The following is a 26,054-nucleotide window of genomic DNA, read 5'->3' as shown; positions in this document are numbered from 1 at the left end:
GGGGAGGGCGACTGCACATTCTTTCAAGGATTGTGCCACCTACGTGCCATCCTAGAAGCCAATATTCTATCCAGACAGGGTAGATGGCAACATCCCAAGGAAATCAGTGATTCAAAGCAGATCAAATAACGGACAAATGTAGTGGATTCCACACCTCGGAGGAGGCTGCCCCTCCAGCCTCAGCGATGAGAAGATGCTGCTTGGTCTTGGTAAAAGGTACACGGGGAACATCAGCAGCCCCACTCCACCTGGCTGCTCGGAGACAGCCCGCTTAGGGAAGAGTCCAATTCTCCTGGCAATCGGAAGCCTGGGAATACGTGAGAATATGTGATCGGGAATCCTGCGGCTCACAGTGATGATGGATGCTGGAGACAGAGGAGAGGCAGAGACACAACCGCAGCTAAAGGAAAGCCTCCAAAGAGACAAAAGACACCGTGGCCACAACGACTCCAAACATCCCTGCAGTGCCCAAAGATCCCTGTATTGCTTTTCCTGACAAAGGGGTCTTTTTCTATATTTCTCTATCATGTGAATTCTTTTTTTTTTTTTTTTTAGACAGAGTTTCACTAAGTTGCCCAGGCTGACCTTGAACATGTGGTCCCTCTGCCTCAGCCTCCCAAGGAGCTGGGATTACAGGTGTGCCCTGCTGTGTCTGGCTCAGTTGGCTTTTCATTACTGTGAATTAATCCACAAGCCCCAGTGGGCTCCCCAGTAATACATGTGTTTAGCTGGCTCTTATAAACAGGGCGGTGTAGCATAGACTGCTGCACAGGGTTCATACACACAGAGGGAGGGATGCTAAGGAAGCAGGGCTGGGTCCGCAGCCTGTAGATTCTGACAGCCATCTGCGGGGGCTGGGAGATCTGAACGGTCTCCTAGAGCAGGTGTCTTGAGTGATGTGACCTGACCTGAATGTGTATTGTGGCTGGGCTTCAGCTCCCTGGATCTGCTGACAGCCCTGAGTAAGGGCTAAGAGACCCCACGAGCACTTCAGATGCCCAGGGTTGACTGCCCACAGCTGGCATGGGGTGCCAGGTGCTGCTCCAGGTCCAACTCCAGGTTTCCAGCAGGTAACAGTCTAACCTGTTCATAAGATTCCGGTTCCATAAGATGCCCCTTTTCTGTCCTCACCTGAACTTAAGGAACAATTTCCTTCCACAGGCTTTAGGACTGCGGTGGCCCAGCCTGTATTTTTGTAGCAACTGAGCTACAGAACAGAGAGAGATGAAGGAAATCTATAAAAAATGCAACATATTTGTCATACAGATCAGGTAAGCTGCTTGCTCATTTCCAAATCTCTGAAAATCAACAGTTACTCTTCCACATTCTCCTGGCCAGTCAGGCAGCAAAGAGCCAAGGATGTTTGGAGCTCCAGGGTGTGAGACCGGGGACTCCTCAGCTCTCTTCTCAAGGACCAAGTCATCCACACCACATGAACAGGAGACCTTTTCACACTTAAGGCTTCCATGAAAAATGTCCGAGAGGACAAATAACTTTTCAGCTCTATGAATTTGATTGCAAAGCCTCTATGAACTATAGGGGGCGGGGGAACAATGCAAAACAAAAACCTCCAAGGAAATCAATGACTCAAAATAGATCAAATAACGCGAGAATACTGAATACAAGCAGGAGATGCACCTTATTCTTTAAAGACAACCACAGCGCAATGATTTATACCCGCTTTCAGGAAGTAATGCCGGGCTCCAAACCACATTGCTCCTTAATAAGGATTAATAACCTGTTCAGGCCCCAGCTTCCAATTACAAAGACACCCCCTTAAGTGACTGAGCACAGAGGTTAGCATGCCATCTACGATGCCACCCAAAGTACCCAGAATCTGCTAAAGCTCAGGCTACAAGAAACACACGGAAAAGCCACACGGCTCCATGACTGTCTTGTGGTGGCTTTCAATTTCCTGCCTGCTTCCTACTGCTCAGCCTGGCCAGGGACACACACTGCTTCCACCCGCGTCTTCACACATCTCCGAACACACCCTCCCTGTGTGTTTACATGTCTCCTTTGAGCCACCACTCCTGGAAAGCCACTCCTTCTCAAAGTGGTCCCCCGGGCCCCAGGGCTCTCTGAGCATGACGCAGCTTGAGGGGTTCAAAAGAAGACACTAAGGGGAACAAAGGATCATGAGGGTCCAGAGGGATTCAAGAAGATTACGGCCAAGGGCTGGAACCTGCGTCCTTGGGTACGACTTCTGCTGGTTTTCTTTTCTTCCGATGGTTCGGTTCTTTTGGAAACTTATCAGCTGTCTTCATCCACTTCTCTCTTTTATCCACACAATAAGGATTTTCCGTGCACCTACCATGTCTCAGACATTTTTAGAGGCATCTCTACAGGTCAAATGGGAACAACAGCTTCATCATGGAAGCACAGCTTCCCAAGGGAGACCAGCATGTGCCCCACCTCCACACCCAAAGAAGACAAGAGATGCTCTCTGCCTACTGCGTCTCCCACCGGTCACCAGATACCTTTTACCAAGCCAGGCAGCAGCTGCACACTCAACAGCTTACTTTGTTGTGGTTTGTCCTTCAAAATAGTTTGATTTCAATGAGTCACCACCACTCATTTCTCTTCTTCTCCGCTCATTTTCCAAATGAAGACTCACTGGCATGAAGTAGGTTGGTTGGGAACACAGCATTTTGGGACTTGGGCATAGGCTGGGTTCTGGGAGCAGGTAGACTCTGGGCATTTGCATATGTGGCCTTTGTGCAAAGAGAGCTCCCTTGAACAGAAGGATGTGGACTTGGTTACTTGGCCAGGCTGAGGATGGAGTGAAGAGATAGGGGCTTGGAGCTGGGGTGTATTTTCAACCACTTGCAAAGGACTCATTCAAATGGAACCTGGATGGAAGCCCAACCCACACCTCCTGTCATCTTTCACCCCCTCCCAGACCCCTCCAAAAGGGACTGTACTTTCACATCATACTATTAGGACCACCAGTGAGGCCAGGAGGAAGCAGGGAACAGACTGGTTTTGTCTGGAAGGTCATGGCAAGATAGAATTTAAATCCAAGTTAGAAACCTAGCCCCATCTTCCTAGCCCTAACCCTGGGTAAGTCACTGTATTTATTAATTCTCAGCTTACCCATCTGTGAAATGGGGCTAATAAACTACATGGGCTCATGAGTATTAACAATTTACAACCGGGGACTTCCAGTGGTCAAGGCAGGCATTGCTGTAGATGTGGAACGTCTTGTGGAACTTGCCTCCGCTGAATCCCCCAAGCACACCTACAGGCAGATACTGTATGTGACTGTCATACAGGAGCACTGAGAAACCCCGATCCGAACACAGGAAGTAAATGTCGTTGAAGGGTGCTAGGATTATCGAGGCAGCCGCAGTTTGTAATGTGTGTTCGTCAATCAGAACTGAGGGTCAGGATCGGTGTTGATTCAACTTATTCGAGTGGTTGTGGAGGCTCGTCTCTCTTCCCAGCACTCCGAAGGCGCGAGGTAGGACTGTCTCACGGGAAGAATACCCAGAGTTGGTCACTGCTGGTCACTGCCTGGCCGTAGCTATTCAGGTGTGGCTCATATGTTCCCTGAATCACCCTATGTCTAACCCTATGTCCTGAGCAATGGTATTTCCCCTTGGCTTCCCTTAGGAAGCTCCCAGAGGAGGGATCCTGGCCAACCTAGGAGTGGGCGTGGCCTCCATGGCGTTTGTGGGTGTAGTATTCCTGGTGGGCGTGGCCTCACTAGAGAGGTGGAACTTCTGGAGTGGGCGTGGCCCTGGCAGAGGTGGCCTATGGTGGAGTGTGACCTCTCTGGGTGGGCGTGGCATCGTTGTGGGCGTGGTCTCCAGGCGCTTGCGCACTCACCTCTAGCCAGATTGCGGTGGATGGTTTCCTGGGACATGCTATGCAGGCGCTTCATGTAGTCCTCGCTGTACCAGACCCGCAGCCTCTCCCCGGGCCGGATGTCCCTGCAGGCTCGGAAGTAGATGCGCTCGCTGTGCTGGAAGGCCAGTAGGTTCTGCTCCCTCTCCTCCCGGGAGATGACCACGTACCTGAGGGCGAGGGGACAGGTGAGAACCATGGGCCACCCCTTGTGGAAGGCTTGCCAGGGCTGGGCACAGGTTGGGGTGATTCTGGTTCCATAATATCGCGGAAGAAGTTGACAGAGCACCTGCTCAGCGCAGGAAGGAGCACCAAGTAGGGGCCAGCCTTGTCCCAAAGCTCTCTATGACCCCAGTGCTCCAAGAGTCTCTTCCGTGAGGCTGGAAATGACACCTGCCCTGCCTCCCTCAAACGTTACTTCAAATATAAGATTCAACACCCGATGTAAAGGCAACTGGAAAACAATAGCTCATCTCTTACTGACTTCTAGTTACCGTGGTCCCTAGATTTCTAAAGCCTGTAAAGTAAGTAAGGGTGTGGTCACTGGGCTGTTTTCAGTATTTCAGAGCCCAGCAGAAATAACCCACAGGACCAAAAGGTCATTTAATACGTGCTAAAGATGAAAAGTTTTTACAGAGGGACCATGGAGACGGAAGAGGAAGTTAATAAGAGACAGTGAAAGGTAATGTGACTCAATGATTTAAACCAAACGAGGCTCAGAGAGGCAGCTTGTCCAAGGTCACGCTGCTAACCAAAGGGACACGCAGCCGTGTGGCTGTGCTTTCCCACTGTAATTTATGGCTCCGTTGTGGGCACGTAAAGTATCAACTCAGCAACGCCAAGAAACCTTTAAAGTTCTGCCAAACTCCGAATCTATGGCCCCCGAACCTGACATTACCACCAGCCAACCTTCCACCTCCTCCATCTCCAGGAGATGTGAGGATGCTGAGAAGTGGGGGGGTGCACGCATCGAAGGGCAGAAGGAAACTGTTCCTTAGGATCTGCGTGACATAAGCATCTAGGAAATTAGTTGCCAAAAATAAACTTTTCCTTACGCTATGATTTTATTCAAAAGCCTGAAAAAAAAATCGAAGTCTGTTTGGCTTAGCCCAAAGAATTAGATTTGAAATAGTCCAGGAGAAATAATAATTCATGGAAAGAATTCAAGTGCATAATGAATAAATGAAAAGTATTCAGCACCACTAATAGGAAAAGAAACATAAAGAAGCATATTGTATCGCTGGCACAGAATTTTTAACATGAATAGTAATAAAGGTGCCACAAAAGGCATTTCCCGTGGCCATGTTACAGAATAACCTGCCACAGCCTTCTGGGAAATAAACCAGCAGTGTGCACCCGGAATAGAAAGATACGGAACAAGTCCGAAGCCCTGCACACCAGCACACTGGCGGCTTTGTTATTTATAATAGTGCAAAAGCCAAAACATCTTCATGTCGAATGCCAGATGTCTGCTTTAGTAAATGAGGGTACATTCGCCTGATGGAATTTCATCTATAGGAAAATTATTTTCAAAAAATCTTTCACGGCATAGCAAAAATACCACCGGTAATCATGCAGAAGGAGGATAATAGGAATGAAAGCTGTTTACCATCCTGGTTCCAATCATGTTTGAGAAACGAGCCTCAGTAAACTGCTTGAAGGAAATACACCAGTGTTTTAACGATGATTATCCATTACTGGGTGAATCATCTTCCTGATTTTCTGTGCTTTTCAGGTTTCTTCAATGAGCAATTTTTCCTATTCTTCTCTCCCCCACACAGAAAAGAAATACACGGATGCCAGTAATAGTGTGCAGTGGCACTGGTGGCAGCCACCATGACCAAAGGCACTGGAAATCTACCCTGGAGATGCCCCAGTCACCCCTCCTCGCATCCTGCCCTTATCTGAAGAGGCCTTTGCAGATTTCCTGGCTGGGCCTTGAGGAGGGTATACCTTTACAGAGCAGTCCAGGGGACAGACCCCAGAGAAGGCAAGGACAAGGTGGACAGGACGACAGGCTCCAACATTAGCTGCTTTACCGCCTAGAGAGAAGCAAGTCACAGACCCAACTCTGGGAGAAAAATGGATGGTGCTCAGATCCCCAGAACGTGTGTCTGGTCCAGGCGCTTAGCCTCCGTACATTGGGGTTCTCCTCGGTTGGTATCTGCCAGGAACATTGGTCTCCCCACGCTTGTGGGGAATGATCTGGTGATTCCCATGCACCCAGCCAGAATGCCATTAGCCATGAATAAAAGGGAAGGGAAGGAGAAGCCCAGTCCCACAGAAGCCATTCCAGTGACAGCCACTTCCCTAACCCTCCAGCTGTGCACTCAGCTTCTCTGGTTCCCCTTGTAGTGAGAAACTGGGAGTGAACATCCAAAGATGCTCAACCTAGTGGTTAGCACAAGAGGACATCACTCCTGACACCCCCAGATACAAACAGAAAGCAAACCCTCCAACCCCCTTTGTCCTGGAGAAGAGCTCCGTACTCACAGAGCAGCGTGGGGATGGGGGTGAACACCCTTCCTGCCACCCCTTTCCTAGGTTTCTAAACAGGTGCCAGCTAAGAAAAGCTGACCTCTTTCCCCATCACTCAGTGTTAACAGGAAAGATAGCTGAGAAGCATGTTTCTAACAAAGATTTATTTCTTCAAGAGACCATCATTTAGAGTGTCAAAAGGTTTGGAAAGACTGAAGCTAATTTCCCCTGCCATTCCCTGGTGTTTTCTACCCACCGAAAACCACTGTTTAGATAGAGCACTCCAAATCTTTGAATCGATCACAGTGTATTTTCAAAGGCAGATCAAAGAAACCTGGAATTTGAAATAAGACAACCAGTGAATCACAACAGACCTTTCCCTTGACAGGCTGTTGACGCGGTGTCATTTTTGAGTAAAGCTAAATCAGCCAAGCCCCAACACCAGTCACTTCTAATTGGGCATCCCGCTTTAAGTATCCTTTGGTAACCAACATCTAATGGCCTGCTGGTTCTCAGAATCTTCTTGTCCCTGTCATCACAAGTCCTTTATGAAGAGTCAGCCCTGTCCCATCTTGTGACCACAGAGAGCCAGAGCCCCCGCTGCCCCTGCCCCTCCAAGGAGTAAAAAGCCTTGCTGCTCCTCATGGCTGAGCAGCTAGCTGTTTGCAAGGAGATCTGAGTCACCACACTGAGACAGAAGGCACAAGAAACGTGTGGAAAATGCTTGGCTGGGACTGTCTCAGAATCGGCCTAAATCCCAACCTCAGACAATCAAGGTGCTGGGTGACAGTGGCAGTAGGCGTGGGGATCCTGGGCTGAACTTTTCATGAGGATAAGGCACTGTTTAAATTCCAGCCTCCTAGCCAACCTGGGTTACCAGATAGCGGGCATGAAGACAGTTCTCAGACCTCACTCACTGGGTCTTATCAAGCAGATCAGATTTTCGGGCTGGGTCAGGAAATGAGTATGGTTCCAACTCTTGAGAATGAAAAAAGTCCACAAGGCATCCCCTTGGTTGCAAGTGAGGCCCAAGGCCAGGTCCACCCCTCCTGCTTTCCAAAGGACAGGAAGTCATCCAAGCCGGAGAGGCAGAAATGGGAAAGAAGAAAGGGTCTGGGCTCCAGGTTCCATGTGCTTAGGTCTGGGCTGAGCAGGATTTGGGGTCCCGTACCTCCCCACCAAGCGATCCCCTGGCCTGAGGCCACCCAGGCAGCCTCTCCATGGCTGGAGTCCCCCTGCAAGGCTTCCTACCACTCCCCCTTCCCCTCTGGTTTTGCCACACACTCCTCACAATTCCACTGACGCCAAGACACATCCGGAAATCTTTCCCATCCCAAACCACGAGACTCTACACCCCTGTGCCTTTGGCTGTGACCTCTGTTCAGGGTTACAGCATCTTCCACCTTGGGCCCTCCCTTCCCAGCCAGTCACATTGACCCTGGGGGTTAGGGAGACCCCAGGCCTGGTTTTATGGCATCTCTGCATCTCTCAGGACATGGGCAGCCTGGGTCTTGCTGGCCATGCTGTTGAGGGTAGGATGCAGCGGATGGTCCGGACTGAAAAGCCAAAGGTAGATGAAAACCATCCTGAAAGGGGTTCTTGATCAAGACGGAGGCCTCCGGCCTGGGGCAGGCGCTCTGTGAGACAGGCAGAAAGCCCAGGTGTTCCCATCACCTGGACAAGCCTCAGCTATGGTGAGTGGGACCTTGTCTGGGACGCAAGGACCTCAGGATTCCTGTCCAAAAAAGGTTCCTGTCTCAGGGTGGTCCCTCAAGCGCTCTGGGAATGGACAGCCCTGACTGTCTGACGTCCTCTGCCAGAAAAGATGCTCATGGCCCTGGGAATTTTAACTGAATTTTACAGAACCAGAAGGTAAAATTAACTTAGCTTTAACACACCGCTGATGTGAGAAAAGGAAACACACTGAACCGGGGTGGGGTGGGATGTAGGCCCTGTGGCTTCAGGGACCAGGGAAATGCAGGGGGCCACTGGGGCCCCCTTCCCTGCCATGCTTTTCCTGAATCTGTTCAACCCTGCTGTGGGGTCTGTGAGGTTTCCATAGGAAGCGGAGAAAGAGGATATACACCAAAAAAAAAAAAAAGATCCTGGAGCCTGGGTATGTTCAAGGTGTGAGATCAATTTCTTTTTATTGCCATCTTAACAAAAAGATTCCGGAAGGCAATCTTCGACTTCCCCATAGGGAAGCTGGGCAGTAATCAAGCCACAGGGCTGCTGGACAGGTCAGTGTTCAGTCTGGGGGCAGGAACCCCCAAAGGACCACAGAATGGGGAGATGAACTTGAGGGCAGAGGGACATGGCAGGTGCCCTCTATTCTCTCTGGGTGGGACAAAGCTTGGCCTGGGTGATAAGCAGCCCCAAGAACCACCTCAGCAGGTACCAAGCACAGCAAGCCTCCTGCCCCTGCCGGGGCTCTAGGGTGCAGGATGAGAGGGGGCAGGCAGGGGGCGCAGGAAAGATCTGTGGGGTTCGGGCTCAGGCCACGGAGCAAAGAAGACACAGAGCGGAGCTGTGCTAGGGTGACAGGTTAAGCTTGCACCTGCCACCTGCTACTTCCCTTCCTGACTGCAAGATACCCGCTCCCTCCCCACACCCCATAATGAAACACGAAGCTGGAGATGTATGTGGACAGTGCAGGGGCAGCCCAAGCAAGCAGAGGCAAGGCATGCTGGGATGTGAGACAGACACAAGTCCCGCAAGACTCCTGCGGTCTGGGCCCTGCCTCTCCCTCCCCAGCCCCTGGCCAAGCAGCCCAGGGCCACACAGGATAGTAGATCCACCTCACTGATGCCTCTGCCACCCAGGAGGCCGGACAAGGAGCAAGAGCCCCTGCTCCCACTGCTCCGGATCTGGCCTCCAGACAGAGACACTGGCAAAGTCCCCAGTCCTGGCTCCCCACTAAGAGGCCATGTCATCTGTCATCTATGCAACGCAGATGATGATAATGATAGAAATTCCTGGCTCAGCTGTCCCCCTGGTTGTCCTAAGAACACCCTGAGATCACATAATGTCTGCAAAGTGCAGGAAAAGCATAAAGTGCTCTCTCTAAAGACACGACACGGTCCTTACACCATCACACTTATCACACGCTCCGTGGAAGGCAAGCACAGCAGCTGAGCACGCGCACTGCACAAGGGCAAGCGGAAGGGACCGCTCATGGGTCTTAGCATTCCACGGAGGGGAGGAGAGACCCCTCCTCAGAGGGCTGGGCCTGGCCTCAGCAGCCTCAGGCCACGCCCCCAGGAAAGCAGCAGAATGGGGGACTGGAGTCAGCGAGGCAGCCCCGAGGTTGGAAGCAGGATCCATTCAGATGCTCCCCGCTCACGCCCTGTCCGCACAAGGCCTACTGCGGTGGGCAACAGACCAAGAGGACAAAGACCTCTGGGCAAGCAAGCGTCAAGCGGGGTAGCTGTTCTCTCATCTGGAGCATCCACCAAAGACCAGGGCGGGAGTGGGCTCAACACAAGCTCTGCCTCTGAGCACAGGCAGCTGACCTGGGCTCAGTGAGGAGGTGTCAGTGCCCCCAGTGTCCTACCAGGGTCCTTGGTCCTGTGCCTGGCCTCTGTGTCGAGGCCAGACAACCCCTCCGTGTCTCTTCCTCCAGGTGCAGACTGGCCGGGTTACAAATTGTGCTTCCTCTTCCGAGACCTGGTAGTCCGTGCCGGGGCTGGAGCCGGAGGAGCTGGTTGGGGACCCAAAGGAGGTGTCTGAGCCTGTGGGGTGGAACCCGCCAGGGCTGCTTCTCCCAGACCCCGCTGAGAGGCCTGAACCCCATCCCGGATCTCTCTCAGTGTCTGGCACATCTCACCAACGCGGCTATTCAGCTCGGCCACGGCCTGGCCTATGACATGCATGCTGCTGGCCATGTCCTGGTGCACGGTCACCAGCTCTTGGCAGAAGCGCTGGAACACCTCTGTCTGCTGAGTGTGGATATGGAGGAGCTGCCAGTCCAGGCCCTTGGTGGGCGAGCTGGGGTGTGGCTGTGGGGTTCCATAGGCAGCCTGGGCCTGGGAGGAGGACTGGTGCATGGCCTCCGGCTTGGGGCCTACCATCTCGCACTGGTCCGAGGAGGAAGACGAGCGGAGCAGGGAGGGCCTGGCCGGCTGGGCCTCTTCCCCCAGGGACCGCTGCGGGGGCTCCTGAAGAGGCTGCCTCGAAGGCCCAGGTGTTTCATCATCTTCATCATCTTGGGGACAGAAGCAGAGATGGACAAGTGATTACAACAGGGAGAAGGGGGCACCCCTGGGCTTGGATGCACCCCTGAAAACATGCCAGCATCCTCCACCCTGCCACCCCTCAGCCTAAACTGGAGAAATGCCTGTCCCCTGAGCCCCTGAGGGGTGTATGTGTGAGCCTGGCACAGGAGTAGGTCCCCTACCTCCCCGAGAACAGCTGCATTGCAGGAGGATTCCAGGCCAAGAGAGCTCCAGCCCAGGCCCCAAAAGGGACTGTCAACCCCATGGTGGTCCTGACCTTAGCTAATCCGATCCTTCTGTCTGACATTCATTCCGTGTGAAACACAGCAGTGGCTGCTCTATCTACCTGAACAGACTGGGGCCATCGCCTGGTTTGTAAGAATAGTTGCAGTCACAGACCCCATGACACCTGCCTAAGACCAGCAACACCATGGTCCCCATAGTGTCGCCTAGGGGTACCATGTGGCCTTGCTTGAATCTGCAGCTCAGGGAGGAATGGGTGGCTCTGCAGTGGGCAGGAGAGAGCAGAGCAAGCCGCTAGCCCTGTGGTCCCCTCATGCCGAGGTGGATTGCCAGGCTAGGCATATCCCTACTCACAAGTGCTTGGTCACACAAGGAATATCATAGACTGCAGGGATGACGCCTGCTCCCCAAGGTCCCAGGGCCTCTCTGGGGACAGCACATCAAATCCTGGTGCCACTTGGGCCTGCTTGGTGGCACAGCAGCCATTCTCTCGTTCCAAGATCCGAGAAGAGTAAAAAGCATGAGACCCACCAGAGCTGAACCAGCTGGTCACTGGCAGGGTGGGGCCAGCCAGGTATCTGCGGTGACCCTTCAGTGTCAAGAAGCTGAGGGTTGATCAGAGCAGGAGTTGGGGAGTCCCCTTTTCTGGATGCTGGGCTCTTTCTTTCTCTTGTCACTGGGGGGACCCTAAGACTTGGGCAAACCTTGATTTTCGCAAGGAGCTGGCAGACCTGGGTTCAAGCGCTGGCTTTGAATCCATCTCAGGCCACCTCTGTTCCAAGAGGTTCATTCTGGGGCCAGACTAGCTCATCTCCTGACCCCCTCCCAGGCCTGGCAATCACCACCTGTCAGGAGCCCCAGGAAAACAGGAAATGAGTGGATCCCCATGGCCAGGGGCCTGGGAAGGGGCCTAGAAAGGGAAGGCAGGTCTTTGTGAATCCCTTCCTGCTGCCTGGGCCCCTCCTGGCCTGCTCCTGGCCTCCCAGTCTGTCGATGACTTTGACAGAGTGGGGAGGGGACAGACAGGGAAGTACAAAGGCACAGAGTGGAAACGGGGTGCAGTCCCGCGAAGATAGCCCTGACTGCTCGCCTTTCTGACGAGTGCAAGGCAGGCAGCCCCAAGGTCCCTGGCCTCCAAGGCTGCCTGAGACACTGGAAGCAGAGGGGAAAGGCAGGAGGAGCCCTGAAGGCCAGGGTTGGGGGGTAGGGGTAGCTGGGAGACACGGTGGGATGGGCTGGGGGGATGGGACTGAGGCGGCCTCAAGCAGGCAGAAAGAGGCAGAACCAGAAAGAGGCCAGAGAAGGCAGCTGGGCACACAAGATGGGCGTGCAGGAAATAAAACAGAAATAAAAGCAAGTGGCCCAGACAAGCAGAGAGAGAGAGAAGCTGATCTTTCGGGGCCAGGCCTTGCCCCTCCCCCGCCTGCTACCCCGGGGCGTCCCTGGCTCCTGTGTTCCCGGAACGTGCCAAGCGCCTTCCTGATGCGGGCTGCGTACATGCTGTTCTTAGTCTGCGCGCTGCTCTCCGCCGGCCCCTCCTCTGCGCCTCACACCAGGCCCGGTTAACTCCTCCGCACCCTCCCTTCCTCCCACTCCTTACTCCCAGGCAGGGCTGCTGCAGCCCAGGGCCCAGCCTAACTCAGAAGCAAACGCAGCACCCTGGGATGCACAGGGCTGTTGTGAGGTCACATCATCCACAGAGCCTGTGACCCGGGCGTCCATGCAACTGCGTGGTCGTGAGATCTAGAAGTCAGTACTTTCTTCATTCACACAACCCTCATCCCTCCCTTCCTCAGGGATCCACTGCTGCGACTATCTAAGTACATTTGTGTATTCCCGCAAATCCAGGACGTCCACAAGAGCAGGCTCTGTATGTGGAGGTACGGTCAAAAATTACAGTTAAGTGTTTAAATTTTTTAGAAAATTATTACAGCAAAAGATACACTGCTTCAAAATCCTCCCCCTCACTTCCAACACACAGAACCCATTTTCTGGTGCTTTCCCAAGCTGTCCTGGAAGTCCTGTTCCGTGTCTTTTACTGTACAGTGGCGGCTGCCTTGATGTCCTGAATTGATTCAAGATGTTTACCTGTCATGATCATTTGGACTTCTGGGAAGAACCGGAAGTCTCAGAGTCCCACATCGGCGAACATGGTAGACGGGGACACAGTGTCATGTTTTTATCAGCCTGCCTTTCTGCCGGGTAACACTCAGCGGCAGCGTTCACTAGAGTTTTGATCACTCCTCATAAAGACACTCACAAAAGAAGCCTTCCAGAAGTGCTTCAGAAAGTGGCAAGGATGACAGGATAAATATGCCCGAGGCAAGGGGAAGGATTTTGGGGGAGACCAATAGTAACCTGTCTTTCCTGTAATATATTTCTTAAATTAAATATCTATGGCATATTGCGATCATCCTTCCTATATTTTACACACAGCTGCCTTCCCTGGTCCTGGCACAGAGATGCTCAGTGAATTCTCTAGAATAAAGGCACAAAAAGGGGTGACAGCACAGATGTGGGGGTGGGAGGAGTGAGCAGGCTGGAGGACAGGAGAGTGGAGGAGGGAGGGCTCTTGAGAAGAGCCACCCGAGCTAGGCTGGCGGGGCCCAAGAGGGCGATACTCACAGCTGGTGGACGGGCTGTCAGTGACGGTGCCGTCCAGCTCGGCCCTGGGGAAGCCGTGCCCTGAGCGGGCCATGAGCAGCGCAGACTCGATGGCCCTCTCGTGGGCAGTGAGCACGACAGCGGGCGCCCGGCTCCCGGCCCCAGGGCCCGACAGAGACTGCTGCATGAAGGCCAGCTTGTCCTTGGTCCTCCGCTTCATGTCATCCCATCGGTGTTTAATGTCCTTGACGGAGCGGGGAACCTGGCTGATGGAGGTGATTTTCCGAGCTATGCCTTCCCAAATCTTGTCCCTGTCGGCATGGGACAGCCGCATGGTCTCCCTCCCAAAGAGAACCGCTTCGTGGCGGGTCACCTCCGTGACCAGAATGTCCAGCTCCTCCTTGGAGAACTTGGGCTTCCTCTTACGCTCGGCCAGGGGCACCACATTCCTTGGGTTGAATATCCCACAAAGCACAATTGGGTAAATGACCATCACCGCAGGTGGTTCTCTCCTTCCTAACTGAGCCCCCAGCTGGGGAGCCAGCAGGCACCTGGGTCAGGGACCGGGCCCCACCACGCCCTCCTCCTGCTCAGAGGTCCCTTCTGCTAGTCCTTGGAGAAGACGCACGTGAGCTGGGTAGAGGCCCTGGACTCTGCAGGGCAGACCCTGCCTTACCCCTTACTAGTCAAGAGTGCTACTCCCCACGCAGAATGCGAATAGCAGCCACACCAGCCTCTCCTGTAGGAGGACGAGAGCTCTGAAGAGGAGTGTGGAGCCCTTACTGCGGTCAGGGTGAGACCACTGCAACTGCAAAACAACACTTACACTGAGCCCTGTGGCCGAGTGAAAGGCTTGGAGGAAGAATGCTTAGCCGGGGAGGCTGTCCACCCCGGCTGCTGACTTGTGACATTCTCTGGTGACACCCCTTCTGAGCCTGTGATCACACAAGGCTTATTCTGTCACTCACGCTCACTTTCCTTCTGTCTGTGCCCCAAGTTCCCGAGCCTCTGTGTTTACACAGGAAGTGCAGCTTACAGCGCCTTTACAGTGCCTTTTGGGGGCTGCTCTGGCTTTCTGGTGGGGTTAGAGGAGCCCGAAATCATCTACTGCTTCAGTCCCCACCAAGCAGCCAGGCTACTGGGTAAGGGACACAGTATGGCTCTGTCTGGCCTTTAGTTAGTGCCACGGGGTGTGAAAGGTCCACCCCAGAGAGTCATCAGGGCACAGCAGGCTCCCAGAGCCAATTCTTTGCCACAAACCACCCAGGACAGTGACTCCGAGGTCTCCAGCATCCCCTCCCCAAGCTCCCTGCAGAGCACCAGAAGTCAGAAGAGGAAGGCCGGGGACCTGGGACCCAGCCAAGACACTGTAGGGAAGGGGGCCTTCACTCAGACCTGATTGGGCTGAGTCTTGGGGACTGCCAGGTCTAGAACATTACAGAGACCCCTCCAGGACCATCTCCCAGGGCTATCAGAGGTTTTGATGCATTTTTTTTTTCAACTGAAAAATTCCTCGGGGGCAAGGAGTGACCTACTGCTAAGAATTCTTACTGGCATCCTTGGTTTCAACCTGGTGCAAACTGGTAGCATCTACCCCTAAAACTACGACCACCAACCATGTCCCAAAGCCGCTGCCAAAGGACCCTGCAGACATAAGATAGAGCACTGAGCCTCGGGTGGCTGCCGGCCAGAGTTCAAAACAGGAGTGCCTCGTGCCTTCCGCATACTCTGTAGAAACTAACTCCACGGCACTGTCCCCAAAGCCCAAGTCTTGACAGTGCCAGTAAAGGTGTCTAATCTTTTGCAAGAGCTGTCAGAATGGAAGCTGTACTCACGCCCAAGCCCACCTGCTTCTTGAGTTGGTTTGAGCTGGAGGCCGCCAGCTGGGACCTCCCAGGACCGGCCTGGGAGCAGAAGCAGGATGGAGCTCACACTAGCATGAGGCATCTGGGACTCAGGGACCTGTGTTCTGTTTGTCCCCATGCACAGACAGAGGGAACTCCGTCCTGAAGTCCAGAAACTCAGGCTCCAGTCCTTGTTCTGCCCCTGACTACATAATATTGGGCAAGACCTTGCCTGTTCTGGGGTGCCAGACGGTGGCCGCCTTGTCCAGATGGGTGCTCCCTTTTGGGGGGCTATGGGAAAGACTTGTCCCCAGGTGAAAGCTCAGAGGTAGAAGTTGGATGGCAGAACTGACTCAGAGTCACAAGCCAAAGGTCCTAGAGCCTTGCAAATGACAGTGTGGGATGGCCCGATGCCAGGTCCCATCACACACACTCTACCGGTTGCCAAGGCCAGGCCCGAGTGACCTGCAGAGCCCAGTGGGTGGTCTATGGCCCCTTTGGAGGCCCACATCGAGTCCCCCACCCCGACCTCCATCCCACAGCCATACTGGAAAAAGCCAGTTCTGTGGTACTGGTGGGAACCTAGGAGGCCACCCCAGTGCCTGGCCTAGGATCACAGTGGACACAGGCATAGCTGAGCTGTCCCAGACCCAGGGGTTGGGGAGAAGCCGGCAACAGCATCCCAACAGGTGAGCGGAGAGCCCAAAGTACTCTGGTAGGGGACACCCAGATGGGCTCGGGGGGTGGGCAAGGACCTCATCCCCTTCCCCTCCTCCAACCCACCTCTCACTGCTGGGAAACTCAGAGCTGAGACACAGATGTCCCTTAGGGCACACACATCCTGGTGGGAGCACCTGGGACCTGTGTCACCATCCACAGCCAAGACTGCTGCACAGACATCAGTGGGGCCCCTGCTGCAGCCACCAAGGCTCCCCGTGCCCAGGTCTGCATCCCACTCACAGCCCCTGGTCCCAGAACTAAGCCACCACGGAAGGGACAACCAGGCAGTGTGATCTCTCAGCCCGACACACCACACAGGCCAGACACAGCCAGCAGCTGGGGTGACCCACGGCCTACCTCCTGTCTCTCTGGCTGGCCTTTTAAGTCCTCCTGGCTCAAACTCCTGTCCCACATGCTGAGCCAGGGCACATCCACTTTTGAAAGCCCTCAAGCCTGGCAAAGGACGAGTTCCAGATCAGAGCTGGAGACTTCCAGGAAACCTCCTGTCCCATGGTGGGCTATTGACAAGATTGCCCCAGGGCAGCTGCGAGGTGAGGAACCAAGCAGGGTGCTCTCCACCCCACCCAGGGGCACTGGCAAGGGTACAGCCTCTAGGAAGCCCTTACCAAAGCCTGGAGAACAAGGCTCTATGTGGCCCCCACGGCTCTATGTGGCCCAAACTATGCAAACAGCCACCTCCTCCCTGGAAACCCTACAGGCCCCACATGGCCTCTTCTCACAGCCCTCCAAGCTCCCGGGACACCAGCAGGGGTCAGGACTCACCTCATCCAGTTGGCCTTGGTCTCGTCCGACCCATCGATGGATTTGTAACGGTTGTTCTTGTCTACAATCTGGAAGACACAGACAGGCTAGAGCAGGCCATTCTAGAAGGGGCTCTTGGGGCCCCAGGCACAGGGCCTCAGGGGTCTGGTCCCACCACTGCCCCATCTCCCTTCCCTCTACCATAAGACTGAAACCCAAGCTGGCCACCCACCCTCCGCTCACTGCCACCCCACAAGGGTTACTGGAAAATACAAAACCCTCCAGGATGTCCTGAATCCCTGGGAGAAGGGAAGACCCAGACAGGAAATTCTCTCTCCTCTGTCTTGATGGAAAACCCAGCTACACAGCCAGTGAGCAGCCACTCCGACAGCCCCGTATTGTGACAGCTAAAGCGGGATCCAGCCCACTCTTTACACTTCCATGGAGACACTGGCCACCACCGGACGACCGGGCACGTGTGACTTGAGAGGGCCCTGCCTTTCCCCAACCCTAAATATTCAAGGGGTCACTTCAGTAAAAACATCTTTATTTCACCAGATCTCTTAAACATCAAGGCAGGGAATTCTAAGCTGGTTTTTCTTTCTGTACACATTCAAGACTGACAGAAAGCTGTAGGATCATAACCAATCTACTCCCAAGTCTGAAGTTGGTCTTTTGTGAGTGGGCTGTCTAGGGTGTTTTGGTTGGCCTTTGTTCTTGGAAGAGTCTCCCTATGTAGTCAGGCTGGCATCCTTTTGCTATGTAGCCTGGGCCAGCCTTGAACTCATGATCCTCCTGCCTCAGCCTCCCCTCTGCTGGGATCAGAGACATGCACGCCTATGGCAAACGTGATGACTGTCTCTACTCATGACTTTCTGTCATTTTGCTCTGTGGTTTGAAGACGAGGCTTATTCTATAAAAATCTTTGCCTTCCTTGATGAGCACTTTAAAACTCGAGACTTGTGTCTCTTTTTGGATTCCCCGTTATGTTCTGAGTGCAGTTTCCCAGCCAATTTGTCTACTCTGTCCTGGTAGAATCTGTATTAAACACACATGGAGTAGCGTGTTTTTCTCTCTGGTCGATCTCCAGAAACATTTCTCCAAACCCTCTCCTCATGCAGTCCTCTAATTCTCTGAGATTTTCCCTTTCTCTTTTTGTTTTCTGTCTAAATGGATACCTTCCATCCAGCAAAAAATTTTCATTTCCAGAATCTTAGTTGGTCCTTTCTCAGATCTGTCTTTTTTCCTTCATTCATTCTGGTTTCATCCTGACACGTGCCCCTGTCTTCCTCTTCCAGTAGCGGGACGGAGGCAGATATCCCGAGTAAGTGTGGGTACCCGAGCGAGTCAGCCCCCCACAGGCCTGGACTCCTCACCAGCCCTCCACTGCCATTCTCAGCTCTCCATCAGTGCTGCCCAAGGCCACATCACTCATGAGCTCAAGATTTTAAAACCACACTTACGACAAAATTCATACTTCTGGTCAGAGCCTTCAAGACCTGTAGATCCCACAGGTCTTGAACCACGGACCTGGGGCTTATCTCCGCCCCGTCCTCCCGCAGCCACTGTGCTCTGAGAGTTAACCTTGAATCTGCAGCAGTCCCATACCCAGGCTTCTTTTCTCTATTCTTAAACAATCATAAAGTGCTTCAAGCATTCAGAAGTGACAGAGAATTGCACAGCTGACAACCCTGTGCCCATTCGCCAGAGCCAAGAAAAGTTCACACCAGTTATGTTTATCTCGGAGCCTTCTCTCCTTTTGTCTCGAGAAAATTCCAAGATGCAGCTGACGATGCTCTCACCCTCCAGCTCATCCTCCTTCTTGTCCTCCCCCAAAGGGATGACGTCCACAGAGAGCCGAGGGCCACACCCTCTCATTGCCAGGAACCGTGGCCATGAGCTGTTCTGCCTGACTGTCCAGTTTACGCAAATAGCACCCAAGTGAACGTATCCTTTGTCAACTTTCTCCCAGCAACTTTTGGGTGCCTGGAATCCCCTTTTACCTCCTGGGTCTCAGATTATGTCACCTCCAGTGAATACACCTTTCCTGATCGGACCTTAAGCACATGGTTCTCCCATCGTGCTGGTGATCCTGTTCCTAACACAGTGAACCAGCACATGCTAAAGGAAGGAAGAAATGACCCCATGAGGAGTCTTTTGGATCAAAAAGAGGTTTAAAAAATATTACATGGTCTAGTGTTTTAGTAAAACAGAAAAGAGTGGTATGCTGGAGCTGGCTTGCACTGACTAATAAGGGGCCGACGTTAAATTTTCAGGAATTTTGTCATGCGTTATTACACACAGCCATTATTAACACTGGATGATACAAAATTATGATTCAATAGATTATAAATTTTTAAAGATAACGCTCAAAACTTACCACTTCCCAACTGTTTCACTGTTATCTATGCCTCGACAGTTTGGATTTAAAATGTCCTCTCTGAATCTGACAGTGAAAATAAACTCTTCCTCTTATAAAGGTGATTATCTCAGGCATTTTGTTACAGTAGTAGAAAGCTGCCTGACAAAGTGCCCTGGAGGGTCCTGTGTCTGCTGTCTATAAGCAGTGACAATACCACATTCTACTTGCTCCTGCATATTTCTTCCCAACTGCACATTCTGAGAGCACGTGTTACATAGCTGGGACATTTATACCACAGGCATCGGCACACCGTCACCAAGAGATTGTCAAATGTTCATCAGCGTGGCACCACGTATATATGTTTTGTTGTGATTCCTGCTGTTTGCACCACTGGGGGCCGAACCTGGGGCCTCACGGTCCTACCACGGAGCCACATCCCCAGCCCACACGCGTCTGTTCACATGGGCATGGAAAATCCAGAGACGCCTGGACTTTCAGACTCTCGACTCAGGTGAGCTCCACAGGGCAGGAAGAGGGAAGTGAGGACACTTGTGTATGAGACCTTTGTGTTTTAAAAGAATAAAGATGAAAAGATGAGCTACACAGCTCAGGCTGCCCCTCCCCTGCAGTCCGCAGTCCCCACCCACACAGCCCCGGAGCCACGGCAGCCCTCCTTATCCAGTGCCGGCATCCTTGCCTTGTCCTTTTCCTATGACTCCTCTCTGTCCTGAGGAAAAAACCACTCAGAGTCCCCAGCAAGCAGGCAGAGCACCTGGAGTCAGCAGGAATCCTGGAGCCTCAGAAACTGGCTAGCACCTCAGTTGTGTCGCCTTCGAGCTGAGCCAGCTTGACTGGCCATGCCTCAGTTTCCTTCCCTATAACATGGAGCAGAGACCACGCCTACAGCACTGCTGGCAGGACTGACATGGAAGACACTGTCAGCACTGCACCTGTGACCATAACAATGAGTGGAAAGGTCACATGTTAGTCCCGGTCAGGTGGGTCAACACTGAGTCACTGTAACCAGCCTTTTACAGTGTGGCACCCACTGGGGACAGAGGCCTGCGTGGGCTGGGGGGTCCATGGCAGTGTGTGGGGAGATCCCGGTGTGACATGAGAACTCTGAGCTGCATACACAGTCTACGCCAAGGTCTTGGAGAAGATGGAGCCAAGTCACAAGCCTTCAGTTCCACGTGACTTCCGAATTCTAAAACTTAGGTCAGATGAGTCTATGTGGACAGACGCTCACAAAAATAATATGAATAGGTACATTCTAGCCACCTGGTGAAGGCTGGTCCATGTAGACAGAATGTGATTTCTGATCATGGTCAAGATCGATGACAGCAGGGACAATAAAATGTCACCAAGAGCTGCCACTCTTGGGGCAACTACCTTGAGCCAAGTTCTCTGATATTCTCCCTGTCACTGAAAGCTCATGAATTATGAAGTGGATTTGGGGACTGTCATGATGCAGATCAGGAAGCTCAGGTGTAGAGTTGTTAGGTAAGGTGTCCCCACCAGAGAGAAAATGCACAGGAAGCTGGAGTGGCAATCGGGTCCCTGCTGGCCCAGTCCAGGTTTTACCCAAGCTGCAGGGCAGAGGCTGATGCCCCTCCCAGCTCTCCCAGAGCCTCTGCTCCAGCAACCAAGCATCTGCTACCATCGGGATTCGCTGCTGGGCGCCTCCAAATGAAGCCATGACCAGATGTTGCAGAAATTGGATTTTCAAAAAGCTGATCTGTTTGCAACTTTCTAGGAACCCACGGAATCCATTAAGCATCCTGATTTTCCACCCTGCACCTCCTCAAAGCATGAAGTAGGCACAGAAATCATGGGAGAAGACATTCTCAGCAGCCAGTGAGCTTTACTGTGTCTCTGAGGTTTTTCCCAAGACCTTCAGGAGGTCGATGGCATTGATCGCCTCTTCTCCAGCCTCTCGCCAGCTGGGTCAAGTGAAGACCACGAGGACAAGGTGGCCGTCCTCAACCTGGACTCTGGTTTCTGCTGTCCCCAGTCATGGAGTAGAGAACACACAAGCTAGACAAGGGCTCAGAGATAATCGTGACGCAGGTTCCTAACCTGCTGTCCAAGCACATAAAGTGAATTTCTTGTGCATGGGAACCTAAAATTTTGTGCACAGCATTCTATGAACATTCGCTGTGTGTATAACTCCCTAAATGGCTAAACATTTCAAGCACCAGGATGTCACTTGTTCACCCTCATTTAATGGAGAAGGAGGTGAGTACTCCCTTTCTGTGTTCCAAAGCCACCTTTTACCAAAATTTTTCCTTTGGTATACAGAGGTATGAGTGAAATATTCAGAGTTGTACATATTCAGTGCTTACAAATTCATGAGTGTGGACGGAAGTGTGCACCCAGAAACCCACCGCCACAGATGTATTTAGTGTCTACAAATGTTTCTTTCTGCTTTTCAAAACTTCCTTACTGCGAGTGTGATACCAATCTGAGATTCACCTCCCTGGCATGGTTTAGGTGTACAGTGTGGCACTGAGTGTAACAGGAGATCTCTGACCGCCTTTCTTACGCTACGCTTCTGAGTCTGCGACTCACATGCCCTTTTCTCCCTGCACAAGGCGCCAGCAACCATCATCCATCTCTGCTTCTGAGGGTCTGAATCTCTCCGACCCTTCATGGAAGTGCTGCTGGGCAGCACCCACAGGCCGTATTAAAGGCTTGCTCGCCACTTGTGGTGCCGCTGGGAGGTGGTAGAACCCGAAGCAGGTGGGGTCCAGTGAGGGGTCCCTGGGTCACTGGGTATACCCTGGATGGGGACCGTGGGACCCTAGCCCCGTCCTCTCTTGCTTCCAGCCATGAGGTGAACAGATGGCTCCTCTGCGTGTCTCTCCCCAGAGGCCAATGGTCACAGGTCTGTCTGATCTTGGGCTGGAACCTCCAAAGCTCTTCCTCTTCATAAGGAACTGGCCCAGGGGCTTCATTACCATGACAGAAAGCAGACCCCAACATGGGTGGTCTCAGGGAGCGTGGTGCGTCCCAGCCTGCTCATCACTTTGCTTCAGCTAGACCATGGTAAGTGGCAGGATCGCCATGTTTCTTAAGTCTAAAGAAGCCCCAGAGACTTGGAAATGAGGTCTGTTCATGTCCGACTGCAAGCCCCACATCTGGTCTCACACTCTTCACATCTCCCCCTGGTGTAAGCCTTTCCTGAAACCCAAAGGAAGGCAGCTGAAGGTGACCCGCTCGGCACTGCCAGGCCCAGGCCTGCAGTGGGCACCCATTCACGTGACAGTTTGACATTCTGTGACACGGTGCACCCCAGTTACACAGACAGAAGAGGCAATAAACCAAAGACACATGGGCCTGACAAGTGGCAGGGGCGAGTTGGGAGCCGAGGGCCCTGTCACCGACTCAGACAGCAATTGTGTCTCCAGGCCCTTGGATCTGAGGCGCCAGCCTCTTGGGAGGAGCTCCTTTGGAGAAAGCAGTGAGCACCTTCAAGTGCTAGAATGGCCCGGGAGGAGCAGGGAGAGCCGCTCACACGGACACCAGCCTGAGCCTGGCTTCTTAATTAGCACTGGCACAAAGGCTCTTGGGCAAAGGGGGCAAGACAGTCAGAGGAATCTGCCTATCCAGGAGGCAGCAACCTGGAAGGAGCCTGTGGCCAGTGAGAACCTAGAGAGAAACCAATGTCCAATACAGTGTAGCCTGGATGGGTCTTTGTGGTCCACGAGGCACAGGAAAGCTGTTAGCCGGGCTTCTGTGAAAAGCACTCCATGGGATTTTCAGTATACAACCTGAACTGCCATCCTGCTGGCTCTTCCCCAGTGAAATGGGCAAGTGATATAAAAAGAAGAGGAAAAACCCCTAAAATTCTACAATGTGACATCACTTCACATCACTAGTGTGGCTAGCATCAGAATATCGGATACAAACAAGCATTGGCAGGAATGTAGGGAAAGCCAAGCCCTCATAGACTGTCATGATTCATCTGCTCTCTGGCAGCTCCTCAAATAATTAAACATGAGCTACCACATGACCTAGAACTTTCACTCCTGAGTATTAGGCCCAAGAGAAATGAAAACATATATCCACACGAATGTTTGTGGTAGCAGCCAAAAGGCAGAAACCACCCACTGGCACCTAGAGATGAACAGATAGATAATCATGGTGTAGCCACACGATGGGACGTTATGTGCCACGGAAAGGAACAACACATTCTATAACATGGATGAGTCTTGAAGACATCAGGCTAACGGCAAGAAGCCAGACACGAAAGGCCACACACTAAATGATCTTGTTCATATCAAAGTTTAGAATGAGAAATCCGAAGAGGACTTCGGAGAGGCTGGCTAGTGGTGAGCAGCAGAGAAGGAGCGTCTCCGAGATTTGGTGTCCAGACACTGGAATACAGTAACGTGAGGAAGAGAAAAAGGAGGGAAGTGGGTCTCCGGACCCAGGAAGCATCTGAAGTGAGACTTGAAGCCCCTGGAGACAGATAATCCAGGAATCCAGCAAAAATAAGAGAAACAGCACCATGGCCGTGGGTCACAGTGAGGACGCCACAGCCCCAGGAGAACTGGCCACACAGACTGGGGAAGAGGCCACACCCCCAGGGCAGCCCCACCCCAAACAAGTCCAGGAGACACAGACACAAAATAAATCAGAAGTCACACACCTGAAATGGAAGCCACACATTTCTAAAACCATAGCAACTGAAGCAAAGAAACAACTTAGGGCTTATATTGTCTGATGAACTTTGCATGCATGCCTATATCTCGTAATCTGAGCAACTATTTGGAGGATAACAATGTGCACTACTGTTGATTTCCCACTGTTTTATTTTTGAAACCCAAGGTTGTTCTCATTGTATTGTATTGTTTTGTTTCATTTTATTGTTTTGTTTTATTCTTTTTTAAAAAAAAAATCTTAAAGAAAAAAAAAAAAAGAAATCGGAGGGTGAGAAAGCAGATTCATGCTTCCTTAGGGCGAGGTGGGTCGGGCAAGGGGTGGAGGGAGAGACAGCTATGGGGCGCAGGATTTCTCAAAGTCATGAAAATCGCCCATGGCGATGGCTGTGTCTGCATGTGAACACACTGAAAACTACCGGAGTTAAACAGTCTGCGTGGCTGGTTTGTAGGGCATCTGAGTTACAGCTAATAAAGCTGTCTTTCAAAATCTGCCAAAGACTCAGCAGCAGCAACTAGACAGAAAAAGGGCCAGAGCTTGCAGGCACACACTGGGACGGCATTCCCAGGGGACGCAACGGCTTCCTGCGAGTGGCAGGAGGGCCAGAGGGTCCCGTGGGAACTCAGCTTTTCTCATGTGGGGCCCACAGCCCACAGGCTCAGCTCAGGCTCTGGTTAACCGCCCTGGTCCTGTCGTTAGCCGTGTAGCTGTGGGTAAGGAGTCCGAGGTTCTATAAAAGGGAGATGCGACTTGCTCTCCTGCAGGCAGTCCTGAAATGCTGCTGACCTTGAAGATCACTTAGTAAGCATAAGTAGTAGCTACTGTTCACTGCTATTGTTGTCATCAGGCTTCACCAATATCTGCTGAGGGTCCCTAGGGTCTGGTGCCGAGTGAGGCTCAGAGAACACAGATCCAACCAGTCCTCTCTCTCCAGATGGGAAACTCAAGTCCCCTGTCATCAAGGCCTGGAACTTTACTAAGAATGAATGCCCATCCATCTAGGGTCTTTGGACAGATTGCCAAGGCACAGCAATTTTCAATTCAGTGTTTTCATTTTTAAAAAACAGCCAGGTGCGGTGATGTACACCTGTAATCTCAACACTTGGGAGGCTGAGGCAGGAGGATCACCATGATTTTAAGGCTAGCCTGGGTTACATAAATCAGTTCGAGGCCAGTTTAAACTGCATAGTGAGAATCACCAGGAGATTTCCGCACACAGAGACTAGAATTGGTCAGGGTTCTAGGCCCCTGTGTGCCAAGCATCCTGTCACCTGTTGCCATGTGGCTCTACACTAGACCGTATTTCTTCGCTCCTGACCTTGGGCTGAGATATTACCAACCATGACATAGGTGGTCTTGAAACACAGAACCTCCCCAAGGAGCCCTCATCCTCCAACCCAGCCAAGATGGAGGAGCTCAAAGCTGCACAACCAGGAGACAAGAGACAGCTACACTGCAAGCGACCAACAGATACACAGGCACAAAGCAGGACAGCGGCCAACCAGCCGGCGCCCCCACAAGATTACATGACTGTTGTTCTGTGCCAGGGTCGCCACGGGTGGCTGCAGGCCAGCGCCAGCCACCACCTGTTTTCACACGGCCCAACAGCTGAGAACGGCTGGTACAGTTTGAATTGACTGAAAAATAAGTCAGGGGCTAGGAATGTGGCTCCGTGGTAGAGCGCCTGGCTAGCACGCCCAGGGCCTCGGCTCCGTCCCTGGCGACAGAACAAAAGGGAAAGAGAGCTTGAAAGAAGAGTCACATCTTAGGAGGTGGAATCCGAATTTTAGCCCTTAAAACACCGTTAGTGGAGTTCGCAGCAGCTATCTACAGCTGTCCTGGGCTGGTCAGGCGGGATGCCTTGTAGATCAGAACCGTTTGACTTAAGATTGTTCTACTTCCTGACTCTTGACAGCGATAGCCACTCAGCAGAAACTGTGCTTCAGATCTCACCTCTGATCCTTTCCCAGCCCAGAAAGACGCTGACAGTGAGTCATGGCTCCCAGCAATATGACCCTGGGGAAATGAATGACCACTCCAGCCAGGGCACCGCTATCCTGGGACATCGCGGTGGGCAGGTGCTCAATGCTTTCCCTCTCAAGATATCTCAGTTGCCAGGGGTGACTGGGACACAGCCCCCTCGTAGCCAGAGGAGCGCCTGTACAAACAACAGGCATCGGATGGTCCACAAAGCCTAAAATGCTTCCTGCTTTAGCTGGTCTGCTACAGAAAAGCTTGGCAATCCCTTGTTCTCCACCACCTACCTAATTATCTATCTATCTATCTATCTATCGTATTGGCACTGAGCCCAGA

At 52.5% G+C, this 26,054-nt stretch overlaps 1 protein-coding gene across 5 annotated transcripts in view; it reads right to left on the bottom strand.

Moving 5' to 3' along the window:
• Prdm11 (PR/SET domain 11) overlaps positions 1-26,054 on the bottom strand; it is a 74,223-nt gene that overhangs the window by 10,460 nt on the left and 37,709 nt on the right. For 3 of the 5 annotated variants that reach the window (XM_063227812.1, XM_063227813.1, XM_005001563.4), the window contains exons 5-6: positions 16,736-16,803; positions 3,832-4,019 (exon numbers count right to left, since the gene is read on the bottom strand). In XM_063227812.1, the coding sequence (XP_063083882.1) occupies positions 3,832-4,019; positions 16,736-16,803 (256 nt within the window). Of the gene's footprint in view, positions 1-3,831; positions 4,020-7,267; positions 10,532-13,409; positions 13,838-16,735; positions 16,804-26,054 lie in introns of those variants that run through there. The other 2 variants (XR_010040217.1, XM_063227814.1) reach the window with 2 other exon arrangements.

Source organism: Cavia porcellus, unplaced genomic scaffold, assembly GCF_034190915.1.
Source record: "Cavia porcellus strain 051 isolate PalLab524CR breed Dunkin Hartley unplaced genomic scaffold, mCavPor4.1 scaffold_17, whole genome shotgun sequence".
In the NCBI taxonomy this organism is placed as follows: Eukaryota; Metazoa; Chordata; class Mammalia; order Rodentia; family Caviidae; genus Cavia; species Cavia porcellus.
This window is presented reverse-complemented; position numbering and strand designations above follow the sequence as displayed.